The 20,325-nt window shown below is 39.9% G+C and overlaps 1 protein-coding gene across 1 annotated transcript in view; it reads right to left on the reverse strand.

The window, feature by feature from the left end:
- Positions 1 to 20,325, reverse strand: part of TBC1D32 (TBC1 domain family member 32) — a 1,886,357-nt gene that overhangs the window by 1,720,299 nt on the left and 145,733 nt on the right. Inside the window, exon 5 of the mRNA XM_044086982.1 lies at positions 17,068 to 17,218. Within this exon, the coding sequence (XP_043942917.1) occupies positions 17,068 to 17,218 (151 nt within the window). The remainder of the gene's footprint in view (positions 1 to 17,067; positions 17,219 to 20,325) is intronic.

Here is a 20,325-nt window from a genome sequence, read left to right on the forward strand (position 1 = left end):
CCCTGCAGCAAATGCCACCATTAGTTGCTCAGACTTTCTTAAAGATTTTGTCCTATTTAAGTAGAATTTTAGTTGTCTGTGTACATCCAATGAATGCAGAATCTGCTCCCCCTTGTTCTGCGGATTTCGGAAAAAAGTTGTCAGATGAATGGTCTGATTAAGAACCACACTGGATACCACCTTAGACATAAAGGATGGATTGGTCCTGAGGGCCACCCTGTCCGGATAAAAGATAATGAAAGGATCCACTGCCATGACAGCCTGTAGTTCTGAAATCCTTCTACCTGAAGTAACTGCTAAAAGAAAGGCTGTCTTCCAAGAAAGAAATTTTATGTCTGCAGTAGCAGCTGGTTCAAAAGGAGGTAGGGTGAGTTTTTCCAGCACAAAATTGAGGTCCCATGCAGGAGTTGGTGCTCTCCTGGGAGGTCTCAAATTTTTGGCCCCTCTGAGGTACTGCTTTAGCAGAGGATGAGAAAAGAGAGGAGGCTCTGTGTTGTAATGAGCTGAGATGGCAGAGGCATGGATTTTTATAGAAGAAAAAGATAGGCCCTTGTGAAGCATCTCAGTTAAATATTGCAGAATCTGAGGAATATTGGGCATTGCTGTGTTTATTCCTTGTGCTTGGTTCCAGGCACAGAATATTTTCCATTTATCAGCATAAGATTTTCTAGTACTAGGCCTTCTAGCCTCCAAAATGACATCCATCACAGGTTTACTGAGAGATATGACTGATGAAATTAGTTGATTAGCCATGCTGCAAGATTTAGAGTTTGGAACTGAGTGTACAGAATTTGATAGTTCTGCTGAGACAATAGATGAGGTGTCTGAGGCAGGTACCACGGAAGAAGGTGTGACATATTCTGTAGAAGCAGGTACCAGTATTGGCGAGGTCAGTCTGGAGCAATCAGAATCATTTTTGGTTTTTCCTGTCTGACTTTTAGTAAAACCTTGGAGAGCAGAGGCAGAGGGGGAAAGGCATAGACTGATAGTTTTTTCCAGCTGAAGGATAGAGCATCCACTTTCCAAGCTTTTTTTGTGATGAATTCTTGTGCAGAATTTGTTTAACTGATAGTTTTCGGGAGAGGCAAAAAGATCTATGTCTGGGCTCCCCCATTTTCGTGTCAACATGCTGAAGATTCGTGGATCCAGTTTCCATTCGTGTGGGTCCATAAGATTTCTGCTTAGTTCGTCTGCCAGAGTATTTTGCTTTCCTGGCAGGAATTGAGCTTGTAGGTGTATTTGGTAAGTCAAGGCTGTGTTCCACAAGGCCATGGCTAGTCTGCAAAGAGGGTAGGAGTGGGTACCCCCCCCCCTGCTCGTTTATGTACCACATAACTGTGGTGTTGTCCGTCTTTATCAGTAGTTGTCCTGGATGAAGGAAGTCCTTGAAGACTGTCAGAGCATTCTGTACAACTAGCATTTCTTTCTGGTTGATATGTAGGTGCATTTGATTTCGGCTCCATTTGCCCTGAATGCATCTCCCTGCCAGATGGGCCCCCCAAGCATAGTCTGATGTGTCTGTAGTCAGGGTTTGGGTGGCAGGGGGTAGAATGAATGACAGTCCCTTGTTTTGGTGACAGGCCTCTGCCCACCATAGGAACTCCTGCTGCAGGCAAGGAATGAGAGGAATCATTGTTTCCAGGCTGTGACAATGTTGACTCCATAAAGTTTTAGGTACCATTGAAGTTTCCACATATGCAGTCTTGCATATGGAATTAGTAGAATGCAGGAAGCCATGAACCCCAAAGCCTGCAGAATTTGTCTTGCAGATAGCTGGGTTTTTGTGGCCACTTGTTTGAAGTATATTATCAATTGAATTTGTTTGTCTGGAGTGAGGTAAGTCATCTGGGCAGTTGTATTCAAGCTTGTACCCAGGAATGTAATTATTTGAGAGGGTACCAGTTGTGATTTCTTTTCATTTATGGTGTACCCTAGGCAAGTTAGAAGCCTTTTTACAAACATCAGATGTTGTAGAAGAGTGTCCTTGTTTTCTGCCTGAATTAGACAATTGTCCAGATAAGGATAAATTTGAATGTTTCTTTGTCTGCAAAATGCAATCACTGGTGCCAGGCACTTTGTGAAGACCCTGGGTGCAGTAGATAAGCCAAAGGGCAGTGCACAGAACTGGTAATGTAAATAGCCTGCTTTGAAGCGGAGGTATCTTCTGCAAGATTCCCTTACTGGGATATGCAGGTAAGCCTCTTTTAAGTCTAGAGTTACCAACCAGGCATCCTTGTCTAGCATGGGCAGTAACTGTTGTAGAGTAAGCATCTTGAATTTTGGAATGTCCAGGAAGGTATTTAGAATGGATAAGTCCAGAATTGGACACCATGATTTGTCTTTTCTGGGTACCAGGAAAAGTCTTGAATAAAAACCTTGTCCTTTTTCCTTTTCTGGTACTGGTTGAATAGCCCCCATATCCATGAGGGACATGACTTGTTTCTGGGCCTCTGCCCACCGATTTGGAGGCAGATCTCACCATCCGTTTGGAATTGGCAACGTGTGGAAATGAAATCTGTATCCCTGGGATACTATATTTAAGATCCACTTGTCCTGGGTAATTAGATGCCAATTTTGAGCATGAAGTGCTAGTTTTCCCCCCAAAGGGGCTGCCAAAAGGTAAGTGCTTGGAAATGGCAGAGGAAAGTCATTGAGACTGTTTATAGTAGGGGGTGCTTTGCTACTTCCAGATTTGGAGGTGGAGGCACCCCATTGTTTTGTTCTGTAAGTTCCTTGTGACTGAAACCTGGAGCCTTTGGAGTGTCTGGGTTTGATCTGAGTGGCTCTGTTGGGTACTGGAAAGGACCATTTCTTATTAGGCCAGTGTCTACTGAACCTGGGTGGCTGCACTTGCAAGAAATATTTTACAGTTTGCATAGATTTAGCTTTGTCTTCCATCTTTTTCAAAACTTCTTCTGCCTTATTACCAAACAGACTGCCCTGTTGTAAAGGAGCATCCAACAATTTAGCTTTAACATGATCAGGCAGATTTTGCTTCTTGGGCCAAGCATGCCTTCTTATCACAGATTCAGTTACGGCGGCCCTGCAAGAGGCCTCCAAGGAATCAAAACCACATTGCAAGGTATGCTTTCCAACTTGTTCAGCTGAATGCAATAAATCCTGTAACTCTATTTTCCACATAATCGGAAATCAACATCATTTTCTGTTTAAGTAAGCCCATGACATGCTGTTGATATTTAAGCATATGAAATTGACAGTTTAAAGCCCTGATTGCCAGGGTTGCAGACGTATAAACATTCTTACCCCATCTATCCAGCGCCCTGGAGTCTCTATCAGAAGGGGTAGGATTTTTAGCAGTAGAAGCCTTAACACCCTTGAGACCCTGAGAAATTGTTTCAGGGTCAGCAGTAGGATTTTTGAAAAGAAACTTGTGGGAGTCAGGAACCCTGTAATATCTGTCTGGTTTACTAGGAGCCGGAGGCAGGGAATCAGCAGCCATGCTGGATTCTGAGAAAACATCATCAACAATGTCTAAAACAGGATGTATAGCCAAAGGCCTATGCTGAGGAAGAAGAAGAAAATCTTTTTGGATTCTGAAAAATCCTGACTCTCCCAATGAAAATGTTCCCTTAAGGTATGCAAAGTTTCTACAAAAGAAAAATCCTCAGGAGGAGAAGCAGAAGGGATGGATTCTTCTGCATCAGAGACCTCATAAGGGGGAATAGAAAATTCCTGATCAGAAGAGGAATCAGAAGAAATGGAAACCTGATCTGAAGATTCATAATCAGTGCCTTGCCTAGGCCTCTTATCAGGAGGGGGGTGGAAACTCCTGATCAAGGTAATTAAATCCTCAGCCATTTTGATCATTTGTTTTTTAGGCATAGGGACCTGAACACGTGGCTCATGCGTCGTTTGTTTAGACATAGAAGTTGGTTTTGACCTTGTTTTTGATGATGGCGTCGGCTTAATATACAAATCCTTAGGCCTGAAAACACCCTCGGAAGCCGGTGCCTGCTCAGAGGCTCCGGACCCATCCAAGGAAGAGACATCCGCAGGTTCTATATTTGAAGAATCTCGCGGCATACCGAACTCTGAATGGGTCTCGGTAAAGGCCTGCGAATCAAAAGTAGCAGGCATCAGGGGCTGCGAAAGCACCTCACTGAGTACCGGCGAACTGGCGTCTGGCTTAGGAGAAGCTTCGTCGTCGGTTTTCGACCTCGACAGTCTGTCTCTGTCTTTTTCTTTGCATTTTTTGTGAATTTCGGTAGTTGGATTGCTAACCGACGACATTTCAGGATAGTTAAATCTTGAGCCAAAGTATTTAGAAGCAAAAATATACAGACTATTAATAGTGCGTTGATTAAATTTAGCACAAAACCAACAGCAAGGCACATTGTGGTCAGGGCCTAGGCAAGGAATACAGTATAAATGAAAATCCTTATGAGGTATTTGCTTCCCACAAGTAATATAATTATTAACTTTTACTGACATCGGAAAGGAGCAAGAAAAAGTTTCCCCAATGGGGTACTTAACTTTAGTTGAAAACTTCAGTTCTGAAACTTGAAAATGAAAATTTCAGGAGTCGGCCAACCAGCACTTGTGAACTGCTTCTGCTTCGGGCACCGCGCGGCAAGAAAGACTGATTAAAATGGCGTCGGCTGCATATTTTATACCCCTGACGACTTGACGTCATGGAAGAGAAGACAGCAACTGACGCAGGACCCAAGACTTTGTTATTCAAGATTAATGTATGGCTCACGATTACGTGGCGGCTAGTAGGCAAATAAAGCAAAGTCAAAATCAAGCCGCAACTCCACAAACAACTCAAGTGCTTTTTGAAAAACTTTATATGTTCTTTAAAAGTAGTTAAAATATCAAATAATACACAATAACACACAGACCTTTTGGTCCTAGTGTGTTTTTTAAAATGTCCTTTAAAAGTATATCACACAGACCTTTCGGTCCTAATTCATTCTCCAAATATTTGGCAAATTACTAGAAGAAACGTTGATGCCACAGTGTCAATGAAACAACGTTGGCTTCTTGTCAAAATTCAAAAGATAAAACAAACTCTAAAGTTTAGGTATCACGTTATGAAGGACACTTAGTAAACAAGAATACAAGGTATATAATACTGCAAAGTCCTGGGCTGATAAACGCTCTTCAAAGAGATGTTAACTCAAAGCTAAAAGCTTTTCGGAGTTTTTCAGAGTTTAAATGGCTCCGCATTGATCAACGCTTTCAGAACATAAATTGCTGCAAGCACCTTGGCTGGTAAATCTTTCTAAATAGCAAACAAAGCTTTCAGTTGACATATGGTTGATAATTCCACAGCATAAACAAAGCAAAAAACTTTGAAAGTCCCAAATTAACACGATAAGCGCTTTCGGTAAAACCTTCTTCAGATCATGTCTGGTAGGGACTCCATTTCTTTCTTTATTAGAAGGCTTAGCCAATAATCATAGAGATAATGGATAATGCCCCTCTTTTTGAAACAAAGTAGTAGCCTCCAATAGTTTCATTTGCTAAACTCATTCAAACAATAGTAGGTCTTCTAGTTTTCAAAACTGGTTTTAAAGGAATAACAGCATTAAGTCCTGGAGGGCAATCTGCCCATAAATTAATTATCCACTTTGTTTCACTTACTTCAGTTTTGGTGGTCACATCACCTCTTTTTATTCCTTCATAAATTTTATCAATAGCCTTAAAAACAAAGCTGTGGTTCGGGAATCTAGAAACATGCAACGCTAAGGCATTATGCACATCTCCTTTATGGATATCATTTAAATGTCGTAGAATCCTTCTTTTAAATATTTGGTTGTTTTTTCCAACGTAAAATGAAGTACAATTCTTACAAGTTGCTAAGTAAACCACATTCTTGGTGGTACAAGTTACTTTACAATTGAAGATGTATTCATGATTAGTAACTGGATGTATGTAAACATTGCTACTATCTATAAAACCACAAGCGGTACAGTTACCACATTGAAAAGTCCCTTTGCGTCCAACAGGCACTGACTTTGTTATTCAGGCCGACTGAGGGCAACCTGCCAGTAGATTACCCAAATGTAATGACTGCAACAGTGAAACACGAAGAACATCAGCATCCTCATGGAGCTACATAACATAACCAGCTGTTTACTCTTAAGCTTAATGCATCACCTATCCAAACCTAAAAATCTTCAATCTCTCTATACCTCTGAAGATGGAAGAAATGCCTTGGTTATCCCCTTCTGTGGCCCTTCTGCTTACCCAGGCAACGACATGCCCATCAATTTCACTAGCCTTACCTATAAAAATATATTTAAAAAATAATCAGTGGGCATACAAAATCTGCAGATTGTAGAACCTTTGCAGTTCAGTTCTGTCAGGCGAAGGGTGTGTCTTAATCTGTTAGATTCATTATAAAACTCACTAAAATCCTAAATGAAAAACTTCTCATCTACATTGCTTATATGGACTTAGCCAAAGCATTTGATATTATTCTCTACTCTGCCATTACAAATAAGTTAAGCCAATTAAACATTAACCCCTTTAAAGTTCATTGGCTTGCTACCAGGCTATCGAACAGAATAAACTTGCTCAGCATAAACTGTACATCCTCTTTATAAAGTACAGCATAACTAGTATCATTCTTAAGGTACTTTTGTAGGCTTGCTCCTTTTTGGAATCTACTTCTCTGAAGTACAAGCAGATGCTAAAAACTTCTAACAAAATTCAAAGACTACAATCCAGGAATCATCCTAAACACCTATTCAGAGTCAGTAACACTTCAACAAGACCCTGAGCATGCTAACAATTGGTGCTCTAATCACAAGCTCATGAAAAATACAAAGAAATATAGCATAGTCACGTTTGGTAAAACTAGTGCTCCCGAAAAATATCCCTTAAGTGTGACTTGCCTTAAGAATGACACCGTGATCTGGGGTTTACGAACTTATGGAAACAAGAATATGTTATTAAATCACTAAATCTCTGACATTGTCAGAAAAGTATTTCTACCTCTCTCGTCTCAACTGCTGTGGGGTCTCACCCAGAACTCAATCCATTCTAAATCACCTTTACTCTGACCCCCATTCACTCCACCATAAAATACAATACAGTACTCCATCTGACATAGTGTAGCTCTATAAAACTCTTCCAATTAGAAAAATCCTACCATCGTATATCCAAAATAATTTAAGGTTTTTAAAAAATGCTCTTGTTCAGACAGACAAAACAAAGAAGTTATGTACTCACCATAACATTCCATCTGTGTTGTCCATTTTCATTCTTCTTCAACTGTTGGATTCAGATCTGATCCTTGGATCCGACTTGGACGTTACTAAAGCTTATGGTAACCAAAAAGCTCTCGTGCTTCTCCCTTACCTTAATGCACCAACTTCTAACATTCCTCAGATCTTTGCTGATTTTACCAGAAGTGGTATCTATTAACATGTATATATAAAAAGGATACTTAAAAATGTATGTGTTCTAGAGAGGAAACCACATCAGGAGCTCAGTCAAAAGGACAGTAGTGTCCTTATAACATCTCATTCACCCAGAAGTTGTAGAAACAAAGGATGGGGGTTGGTGTGCAGGGAGTTGAGGAAGAATTAAAATGGACAAACCAGATGAAACATCATGCTGAGTACGTGACTTCTTTATCTGATGTTGTCAATTTTAATTCTATCCTCAACTGTTGGGACAGAGTCCACAGCTAACTAAAACCCCAGGTGGGTTCTAAGGAAGGATATTCCTGAGCACAGCTGAACCAAAAGATGCTCTACCCCTCGAGGCCAGATCTAATTTTAATGAGTAATAAAGGTGTGAGGACTTGCCCAAGTTGCTGCTGTGCAAATGTCATCCATGGAAAACATGGATAGAAATAGTGAACAAGTTGCCATGGACTTAGTTGAATGGGCTCTTAAAGGTTTAGCTAAGGTAAGACCCAATTTGTTATAGACAAAAGAAATGCAGTCAGCCATCTGGCTAAAGTTACTTTTGCAACTGGTTTACCCAAGTTCAGATCTGCAAAGGAAACAAACAATTGGTCTGTCTTTCTGATTTTTTTTTGGCCTGTGCAGATAAAAACAGGACAGCGCAGTGGTACAGATAAAAATAGGATGGCGCAGTGGTGCAGCAGTTTGCATTGTCGCCTCACAACAAGAGGGTCTCTGGTTTGATTCTCAGCTGGAGTGCCTTCTGTGCGGAGTCTGCATGACCTCCCTGCATTCATGTGGCTTTCCTCCAGAAGCTCTGGTTTCCTCCTATGTTACAAAGACATGCATCTGGGGCATGTCTCCCTGGGCCTCCACTGAAAATTGGCTTGTTCCAAGTCAGACTTTCGCGGTAAACAAATGTTGAATGAATAAATGTAACTGTCTGTGAACATCCAATAAATGGAACATATATTCACCTTTGTTTGCAAATTCAGGAAAGAATACTGGCAAATTAATGGACTGACTGACTGATATTTTATTCTGACTCCACCTAGGGAAGGAAAGATGCATAGGTTCGTAATGTAACTCTATCCTTATGAAAAATCAAGTAGGGAGGCTATGAAGACAAAGCTTGGATTTCTGAAATTCTTCTAGCTGAGGTAATGGCTACTAAAACAACAGTTTTCCAAGTAAGAAACTTAAGGTCACATTTAGCTGCTGGTTCAAATGGGGAATGTGCTAATGCTTGCATTACCAAGTTCAGATCGCATGGTAGAGTAGGGTCTTTAAACGGTAGTCTCAAAAGAAGAGTGCCTCTCAAGAATGCTTTGCAAAGTTTAACAAAGGCTACTGAAGAACCTTCAAATCCAATAAGAAAATTAGATATTGCTGCTAATTGAACTTTAATGGCAGAGGAGCTCACCTCGTCTTTACAGTAAAGCTAAAATTTCAAGTATGTTATGTAGTACAGGTGAGAAAGGATCAATATGATTTTGTTGCGCCCAGTAAACAAATCTTTTCCATTTACTTGAATACAGTTTTTGTGTTGAGGGTTTATGGGAAGCTAAAAGGATATGGCAGACAGGGGAACAGAGCATAGGTTGTCTGGCTATTAATGAAATTGTAGAAACCGGATGCAAGTTTGAGGTTTGAGATGTCTGGATGAATCATGCCTGCTGGGTGACACAGAATGTCTGGAATTGGATCCAGAATCAAGGTTGGTAAAGTAGATGAGGCCATTAGAAGGGGAACCAAACCTATTGAGTCCAGTAAGGTGCAACAAGGGTGACTTTGCTCTTCAACCTGCAGCTTTCTGCAGAAATTTTGGAATTAATGGAATTGTCTGGCAGGCATAAAGCAGACCGGGAGGGCAATCGTGAAGTAGAGCATCCCTCGATGATTCACTCTGTAGGGGGATTAGGGCAAAGTAGCTGCTGCATTTACTGTTTAGGGGAGAAGCAAAAAGATCACAGCACACAGCAAAGCTTGCCCCATTGACGAAAGATCATTTCAATCATTTTGTTGTTGAGACACCACTTGTGAGGCAGAAGAATGGACCTGCTCAATTTTTCTGCTATCACACTGGACTGCTCCAGAATGTGTGTTGTTATCAGAAAGCAGTTGGAAGAGATCACCCATTGCTTTCTCGACACATGCGGTATGATCTGGTCCCACCTTGTTTGTTGGTGTACCAAACTACTGACATATTGTTTGTTTAAATAGCAACTGCGCCTACAGGGAGAGCATTCTGGAGGGCTTGAGCACTGGTCTCATCTCCAGGACATTTATATGCAATTTGGCCTCTTCAGGGGACCAAGTGCCCCCCACCCCAACTGGGAAGTGTCCATGGTCACTATACCTGACCTGAAACCACCACATGAGATTTCTCTTGCATGCCTAAGTGATTCTTATTTGTACTGACATGTGTTGGTAAAGAATCAACTACTATATTGCTAACATCCGCTGAAGATTTCTCATATGAAATCTGGCTACATGTACTAAGATCATTGCTGCTGATACTGATCCCAGAACTTGAAGGACCAAGCAAGCTGAAATCTTGGTACAGCAAATTATTTTTCTGACCTGCAATCTGATGGTCTGTATTCTTGAGAGACAAAGAGAAGCTATCAATGACTTTGTGTTGAAAACTGCTCCTATGAATTGCAAATTTTGAGTTGATTGTAGGTGACACTTGTCATAATTTATGGTTATCCCTGGATGAGAGCAAATTTAGAGTACCTGATTTCTTGCCTTTAGTAGCACATACCTGGTTGGGACGGTAAAGAGCAAGTCATCTAGACTTGGAAACCCTGCAGTCTCAAGTGAGCTGCTACTACTGTCATACATTTGGTAAACACCCTGGGGGATGTGGTGAGGCCAAAGGTCAGAGCTCTGAACTAGTAATGACTGACTCCCAGCCAGAGGTGTAAATATCTTCTGGATTGTCTGTTCATCTTTATGCGATATCATGCATCCTGAAGGTCTATTGAGCACATCCAGTTGTCCTTGCCCAGAATGGACTCAACCATTGTGTGTTGAACTGACTTATTCAAGTTGCTGAGATCCAAAACTGGTCTCCAGTCCACTGTTTTATTTGGCATTAAAATGAATCTTGAGTAAGTTCCCGATTCTATCTGGTCTGGCGGGACCGCTTGGGTGACTCTTTTTTCTAACAGCTTTTGTATTTATATTGCTGCTTCTTTCCTCTGACTGGGTGGAATGTTGAGAATTTTTTGTAGACTTCAGGGTGGAAGGGAAAAGGGTATTATATAACCTCTGGAAATAATCCTCTGCACCCAAGTATCTTTTGTTATGTCTAGCCAGGCTCTCTGGTGCAGGGATAGTTGACCCCCAGACTGCCTCCACAGGTGGACAATTAGGCCTCCTTTCAAAAATGCTGGTAGGGTCTGTTGCAGAGAAAGAATCTATGGACCCCTGATTTTGCAGGCCTCCTCTGCCGTGGGAGTGGCATTGACCATTTGAGTCCCTACCCGCCCCTATGGGAACTTTCTCCATGTGTGTCCTGGAAAGGACACTGGGACTTCCTGAACCACATCTTCTGACCACCTCATTAACATCAGAGGAGTCAAAAAACATACACCCACTGCAGAGAGGGTCTTTCCATCCTTCTCACACCTGGATAATGTGTCCTTCACTTTGGGGATAAGCAAAGAAAAGCCGTCAAAAGCAGCATTGATGAACGAAGACTTGAGGTGCTCTACAAAATCATACAAGTGCATCTAGTCATGCCTCTTAAAAGATATGCCTGAACCCACTGCTCTTGAGGCGCCTTCGGCTGCATGTGAAATTAGCCTCATGGATGAATTTGAGATAGCGTGGACGGTAGCCAATTGAGAAGCCACAAATGATTGGGTATCAGCAGAAACAGTCCCTAAATGGTAATTTGAAATTTCTTTGATCAAAAAAAAGCTTTGCAAGTAAAACAAACCTATAAAAAAGTAAAGTGTTGAAGTGTAGCAACTAAGTGTCGAAGTGTAGACAACCTGGTCATCGCCTTAGACTCCTGGAAACAGGTGATGAACAGAGGAATTCTGTTTCTGGTGGCCACTGCCATGACCACGGGCCCCAACACCATTAGACCTTTAATTCAAAACCCTTCTTTCCTTCCTGGTGCTGCTTTGTCCATCTTGTCTTTCTTTGGGTTTAGTTCAGGGCTCCAGTTCCCCCTTCCATGACCACTGTGAGACCAAATCAATGAGCTCATCAGTGGGGGGAGTAACCCAGGAAGGAGACAGACAGGCTCCAAAGGCCTCCAGAAATACTGACTCCTCAGGTGAAGGGTTGCTGGGGGCCATCAACCTCTCTGTTTCAGGATCTCAAGGATATCTCCAAACGAGACGTCTTCTGGAGGTGATCTTGGGGACCCTTCACCCTCACTGAAGTCTGTATCCTCACTGATTGAAGCTTGTGGAGAGTCCAAGTGCCTCCTCTTGCACCTTCTCTTTTCTGGGGACTTCCTCATTGGGGTGTTTCGGGGAAGTGTCAGAAAAGGCTATAAATCCCTGCTGGGTACAGTGGAGATCTCGAGCTGGCTCTCCCTGTGGCACTGAATGATGCTCCAAGAGTAGAGACATCTAGGAGCTGGACTGTAGATATGAGGGGGTTGGATCTGTCGTTGGAGCAGAAAATACCCTCTTTATAACCTCGAAGGCAGATCGCCCCAGAGAAGGAGTAGACCTCAGCTCTGAGAAGGGAGTCTTCTGGACCACTGCCCTCTCCCACCCTGAAAGCAATCTCCCTGAGGAGGAAGTCAGAGCTGAGCTGTTCAGTGCCAAGGCTCCAAGGTGCAGAGATGGCTCTGACATCCTTGGAGTCGATCCCAGGACTTTGGACCCAACAAGGCAGTTTCGGCTCTGAGAGTACTCCGGATCTGAAGATGTCAGAGCGGAGGCACTCAGAGTTACTTTTGGGTCCAAGGATAAAGCTATCTTCAGATCCAAGCTTAACAGACCTGGAAAACGTGGATCCAGAGACACTGAAGCAACTAAAGGAATCAGAGAAAGAGTCTGTGGTGGTGGAGTGATCGATGGATGGGCCTCGTGACACAAAATGTAGGAGTCGGTAACACACCCATCTGGATCTGCACAGAGAGAAACCTACTCATCATCCAAGGCACATCTTCTTCAGTCAAATTCCTGGATGAACGAGATGATGCCAAGGAAGGTGACTTTGTATGGCTCCTTTCCTTAAAGGGGGAAGGCAGCCTGGAAGTTACAGGATATACCAATGAGGAATATTGGGTTCTTGGCAAGACAATAGGATCCGGAGTAGGAAACAAAAAAAGAAAAGGATTTTACCAACAATGGTAATTAAAAATACACTCAAGTGTAAAGGAAAATAGGGGATAGATAACAACGGTATTTACAGATATACTATACGTAAAACATAAAAGGGCAAGGGAATAATAGAAAATGGCAGTATATAAAGTTCTGATATACAAAAAGTCTAACTTATCTGAAGAATTTAGCAATGAAGCTCAAGAGCTAAGGCTGACCACATTATTTTGCGAAAAGCGGCAAGGGTTCGTGCATTTTGGGTAAGGGAGAAGCTTGAGAGATATTTTGGTTACCATGAGCATTAATAAAGGTAGAGTTGGATCCGAGGATCACATCTGAACCCAACAGTTAAGGATAGAATGAAAACTGACAACATCAGATCTGTGCTTATTTTCTGTGGACTACAGAATCCTGCAGGTATTCAGTGTCTTACCCACTGGGGTATGTCAAATCCAATATGCCTTTTGCATAGCAATGAATACCACATTATACTTCAAAAGCAACAATATCACAAATCAACAACGTATAACTAACAAAATCACTAATGTATGAATAAAATGCATTTTTGTCTGATTTGTATATATGTATATATGTATGTCTTATGTGTATGTACATATATATATATATATACACACACACACAGATATATATATATATATATATATATATATATATATATAGTGGTTGTTTTGACAGACTATCATACCTCATGTGTGTTTTTTTCTCTTTTCTCCACTACTGAGCAACTGAGGCATTAGAATACTTTAGTACGAATGTGTGTGGGGGAAAAAAGCACCGCCCCCCCCCCCCAACCACCACCACACATGAGGAGTGTAGGCAAAGCTTGCCCCTTGCAGGAAAAGCATTTTTTTTAAGTAATATTTGGTGTAATAAAGTTTTTCAATCAAAGGTGATTCTGTGAGTTGAGATTTCATTCAAATTTGTTACATTAACTATGATTCACTGAACCATTGCTAGTCAATCAGTCAAAATGACTGCACCAATCCACATGTGTATCTCTCTATATATTCATGTGTATGTAGCTATACAGTGGATATAAAAAATGTACACACCCCTGTTAAAATGCCAGGTTTTTGTGATATAAAAAATGAGAAATCATTTCAAAACTTTTCCTGCCTTTAATGTGACCTATAACCTGTACAATTCAATTAAAAAAACAAACAAATCTGTTAGGGAAAAAAGATAAAAAATAAAAAATGCACAATAAGTTGGCTGCATAAGTGTGCACACCTTTAAACTAATACTTTGTTGAAACACCTTTTGATTTAATTACAGTATTCAGTCTTCTTGGGTAGGAGTCTATCAGCATGGCACATCATGACTTGGCAATATTTGTCCACTCTTCCTTGCAAAAGCACTCCAAATCTGTCAGATTGTGAGGGCATCTCTTGTGCACAGCCCTCTTCAGGTCATCCCACAGATTTTCTATTGGATTTAGGCCTGAGCTCTGGCTGGGCCATTCCAAAACTTTCATTTTCTTTTGGTGAAGCCATTCTTTTGTTGATTTGGATGTATGCTTGGGGTCACTGTCGTGTTGAAAGCTGAAATTCCTCAACATCTTTTGCTTTCTAGCCGACTCCTGAAGGCTTTGGGCCAAAAGTAACTGGTATTTGGAACTGGTCATAATTCCCTCCACCTTGACTAAAGCCCCAGTTCTAGCTGAAGAAAAGCAACCTCAAAGCATGATACTGCCACCATCATGCTTCACCATGGGGATGGTGTTCTTTTGGTGATGCAAAGTACTGCTTTTGCGCCAAATGTACCTTTTGAAATCGCGGCCAAAAAGTTCATCATTGGTCTCATCAGACAATAACACATTTTTCCACATGCTTTTGGGAGACTTGATGTATTGTTTTGCAAATTTTAGCTGGGCCTGGATGTTTTTCGGTGTAAAAAAAGGCTTCCATCTTGCAACCCTACCCACAGTCCAGACATATGGAGAATATAGGAGATTGTTGTCACATGTAGTACACAACCAGTACTTGCCAGAAATTCCTGCAGCTCCTTCAGTGTTGCTGTAAGTCTTTTGGCAGCCTCCCTGACCAGTTTTAGTCTTGTATTTCCATCAGTTTTGGAGGGATGTCCAGTTCTTTGCAACTTCAGTGTTGTCCCATATTTTCTCCACTTTTTCATGACTGTCTTCACTGTGTTCCATGGTATATCCAATGCTGTGGAAATGTGTTTGTACCCTTCTCCTGACTGATACCTTTCAACAATGGGATCCCTTTGATGCTTTGTAAGCTCTCTGCGAACCATGGCTTTTGCTGTAGCAGGCAACTGAGTAAATGTCAGGAAAATCCTACTATGACAGCTGAAATTTATTTGGGGTTAATCACAGTCTCTTTAATTTATTGCAGGTATATACCCAAGAAGACTGAATGCTAAAATTAAATCAAAGGGTGCTTCAACAAAGTATTAGTTTACGGGTGTGCACACTTGTGCAACCAGCTTACTGTATGTTTTTTATTTTTTATATTTTTACCCCTAACAAACTTGTTTGTTTTTCAATTGAATTGTACAGGTTATAGGTCACATTAAAGGTGGGAACATTTCTGAAATGATTTATTGTGGTCTCATTTTTTTATATCACAGAAACCTGGCATTTTAACTGAGGTGTGTACACTTTTTATATCAACTGTATATATACGTAAATGTGTAACATGTTAACTGACACACAAAAGATCAACCACAACATGTCACAATATAAAAAACTGAAAACGGAGTAGCTTGAAAAAGAAAAACAAATTAATTTGCTGAGCTTCAAACCTTAACCAAATTTGTCTGAATAATGGCAATGTTATGGAAATGTTTTTTCTAAGGTAAGGTGTACATTTAGGGTTAGGGCATGGGCATAGGCAGAGTTAGGGTTAGCATGCATTACAAAGGTGGTTAGTGGGGCCCCTGCTCCACCTTAGTAATGTGTGCTAATCCTGATCCTGTCCCTAACCCTAGCCATACGCCTTACCTTAGAAAAATCCTTTCTGTAACACTACCATTACACAAGACAGCTTTGACACTTACACTATACAAACACACAAACACTAAATCTAGCCCCAAAAATAATCCTTATGTTAATTCTAATCCACAAACACACATACATACACGATTTCTATCCCTTTACCTAACTCTTACTCTACTTTAACCCATAAACACTCAGACATACACCAAACCTATTCCCTTACCTAACCCTTCCACTCTAACACACACTAAACTTAACCCCTTTACTAACCTCATTCAAACCTTAACCCATCCCCCCCACACACATACATTCCCACCCCTACTAAAAAGCCACTCCCCTTTGTGGACTAAACACACATTTGCCCAAAATGGCAGTTGATCAATCTGCCTTTGGCACAAACTAGCCTGCACTACACTTTGTCGACCAAATAATACGTTGACTAAATGTAATGCAACTACTTACACACACACACACACACACACACACACACACATATATATATATATATATATATATATATAAGTGTATGTATACATATACATATTATATATAGCATTCATATTTATTATAAAATCCTCCAAGTTCTCCCTACAATCATAGAAATGATCCATCCACTCTCACTTATAAAAGTGACAAGTCATACCAGAGCTCTACTGAAGCAGGTGTTTTCATTCATTTCTAAACAACTCATAAATATATTTCAAAAACAATATTTCTCAAACTTATCAATTTCTATACTGCTAAACAGAAGTAAAAAATACTACTTGTGGTAAGAATGCAAGGCAAATTTCTAGTCCATAACTAAAAAATACAAACTAAATTTAGCACTCTTCAAAACTATTCATTAGCTGAATAAATGAATGAATGCAGAAAATAACCTAAGAAAAGTGTAAAAAGACAAGATTTAATTAAAAATCATTTTCTGAGAGACAGAAATTTTAAATCACTCCTTTAAAATTCAAAACCAAATGAAATGCATTTTCTTGTTTTTTATATTTTTAAAACTGCTTTCCATGAGTGCTGAGATATTTCAGGATGTTGGCTGCTAATGACATATTTAGGTACTTAAAGACGAGCCTTTAGACTTGTCCTTTACCGCACATCTGTGCTCACAAAGCTGCCAGCACAGTGTTGTATCATAATGCCTACTTAACTCTACTCTTGTAAAAGGCTTTGGACAGTATGCAGCATGTACTACAGGAAAAGGTGAGTCTGCAGAGTATGAAAGTAGTTTACATTTTCTGAATGTTGTTTACGTGGCTTTGATTGCTCTTGTTAAAACCGAACAAGTTTCTACCCATTAATTACACATGCCACCCTGGAGAAGAAAGGTGTGGACTTTGTGATCTTACTACACAAAACAGAAAATGCAGTCATACCTTATGCAAGCAGTTAAAAGATTTCTTACCATCCACTTCCTGAACCAAGTAGCTTTAATATCCAGCATTGCAAGAAAATGTACAGGCTCCAGTGTTTTCTGGGAAGTCTCATTCCTCTGCATCTGCTCATAAGTTACTGTAAGCAATGACAGAGTACTCTCTACAATCTCTTCCATGTACCTTCAGGGAAAAACAGCCACATAATATAAATCTGCTACTGTTACCAAAACTGGCAACATTACAGTGGCGAACATTTTTATTACGCAAATGAAACTTGAATATATGAATTAAAGGCAACATACAGAAATGCTATTTAAAAAGAAAACATAACGAAAACCTAAAAAAAAGAATGGTAAAAATAAAAAAAGTACATTTATAAATCCCCAACACACAAAAAAGGAAAAAAGTAACTCATAACAGTGTAACTGGCAAGCTAAAGTTTGATACATAGTAAGGTTGAACAATTTAAGAAAAAGCTAAAGTTATTTAGTTTTCCTTTTTGAGAAGCAAAATGTGTACAAAATGTGTTGCTGAGGTCAATTCGTTCTGAAATAGTCACCCTGTAATTACAATGACCATACAACACAAGCTCTAATGAACAGACTTGACAAAAGAATCATCTAACAGCCCGCATTTGTATACAATTCATCTGTCATTTTATTCATTAGGACAATTCATGACTTCATTATTTAAGTAAACATGCAAAGTTCTGCCACTTTTGCTCTGGAAAAACTGGAAAAGCACATAATTTCTCATACTCCAAAATAAATCCAACAACAGATATTACAGATGTCCTCTTCTCTGTAGGTGCAGCCCAGTCAGGGACTTTATTCAGAATTATTTTTGATCAGTGTCAGTGTCTGAAGTCCATAACCTACTGATTATATGTTTAGCAAGTCTACAATGGACAGACAGTCTATGCCCACTAAGTGAGGGGCCAGGTTGAGTCTTCCTGCAACCTGAAATGGATTAATCTGCTAACTGCAGAATTAATGAATGCCTGGTAAATTTCTGCCATGTCAACATGGATGACAGATCCATCAATAATCTACTAGGTCTGCAGGTGGGATAGTAGTATCAATAAAATTGTGTAGGATAATTATCGGTTCTACTATGAAATGACAATCTCCACAATGCTGAACATTGGAAATACCGACAAATAATGCATGAAGCACAGAAAGGTGAAAAAATTAATTAAGCATTTTTTGCAGGGAGGCAAGCCCCCACAGCCCCCTGAACTTATATATATAGCAACTCCGTGGTTACACCAGTTCGAAGGGTGAAATCTCCCAAAAGAAGTGAATAATTGCCAATGCACATTCAGAAATTGCACTGGCGATGATTTCTGTGTGGGAAACAGAGATCATTGTTGTTATTCTGCATCTTTTTCTTTGGGTTACTGACACTTGAATTTCTTTAGACTACTGACACTCGAGGAATTTCACCTCAACCACTTATACAGAATCCATAACCATGCTATCATAAACACCTTATATTACAAATAATGCATCCTATAAGTAATTTTACAAAGAATAATTCAGTTCCTTAAGAAAGCAAGGGATTTAGTAATTTGATAAAAATCCTCTTTCAAGGTAAGAATATTAAACTCCAACAAACTATATGTTCACACTTTCTCATTTCCAATGGATCATTAATAGTAAATGCATTCAAATACATAACTCATATAAAAGAATGTTATGTACGTTTTCTACTTAAGATTTTACAAATCACAGTAATACATATACAAGAAGAGACATCTGACGAAATTAAAAATTCTGTCTGCAGACAAACTTGTGGAAGCTGTTATTCTTACAAAGCTGCACATCATTATCACAGACAATGTATTTCAACTGTTGCAACTCTAACCAGGTGAGCTCACCTACTTCAGAATTAAAAACATGGACCTGTGTGATATACATTTTTTCAGGAGAATTAAGTCACAGAACAAATATTTTAAAATGCAATACTTTTTTTCCTGAGGAAACTGTGATTTATAAAGTTAAGAAATTAAACAAATGATATTGCTTATTATAATTATTGAGTACTCAAACTGCAACACTGCAGAAAAAGGGCAACCTGCATACCATGTAGCAAAAAATTTTAAATGGGTATGCAGACCATGTGTATTCTGCTTCGCATAGGATGACAACTCACACTCTGTAATGTGGAATACAATTCAAATACAGACTCAGTTGCAATCCTCACTCAGTATCCTTGTATACAATGCACAGCTCCATCTCATAATCTTCTCTTATCCTTAACATAACTTCATTATTGAACTATGCTGAATAACATGACTAGACCTTGCGGGGATACAATCATTGCTAGCACATTTTCACGTCCAACAGCCATGTTGCTCTTTCCACAAATATAACTGTAACAGTGGTTCAATGTGACACAAATATAAGTAGTTGTAGGGTACAAATGATTTAATTTCCTTGCATTACTATTACTGGTATCCTATTTAGGTCATTAGCAGTGCAGGTCTTACTTCTGTACAATGTGCCAAGGTCTTTGTACTGATTTGATATGTACAGCAACAGCTTTAAATCAGGTGATTACAAGTGGATGGAGAGATGGGTACATCAGTTAATAGAAGAAAGGATAAAGAGCAGTGATGAATGAAGGAAAAGTGTCTACTGGTTTGCTTGTACTACAGGGGCAGGCAACAGACTTTGCTTTGTGCAGCAGTAAGCATAGCAAATTAAGGATAGGCAGATTTAGCTGTGGATATTTTATACTTGATACCTTGTGTTTTGGATACTGTACTGGTCACTGCAACTTCGCTGAAGATGTAAAATACACAAATGCATCGAGTGTTGTGAACACCTCAGTACCAGTAAAACAGGCACTTTCATAATCTCCTATACAAATATTATATTGGTGAAGATATATTTAAGTCTACAAATTGACCGTTTCTGACCAAAGCTCATGCGCTGGCAGACAACAGCAAAGAAGACTGCAGTGGTGAATAAAGAAGTACTGGAGTGTGGATCTCTAAACAAACTGTGATGTTTTCTGAGAAAGGAAGTAGATTAGTCTTGCCTCCCCCATACTGCTTTTTTAGGCAAGTTCTCAAAAACAAAATCACCGAAGTGAAATTTGCTAATCATAACAAAAAAATAAGTTATGTACTCACCATAACGTTCCATGTGAGTTGTTCCATCTCGCCTTCATTCTTCACTGATGGGTTTGGAGCCGATCCTCGGCTCCGACATGGCCGTTTAACAAACCTCAAAGATTACCAGTAGCTCGAGACCAAGCCCCTTATCCCATGATGCATTGAT

Source organism: Protopterus annectens, chromosome 1.part1 (genome assembly GCF_019279795.1).
Source record: "Protopterus annectens isolate FY-2018-M chromosome 1.part1, PAN1.0, whole genome shotgun sequence".
NCBI classification, from domain to species: domain Eukaryota; kingdom Metazoa; phylum Chordata; order Ceratodontiformes; family Protopteridae; genus Protopterus; species Protopterus annectens.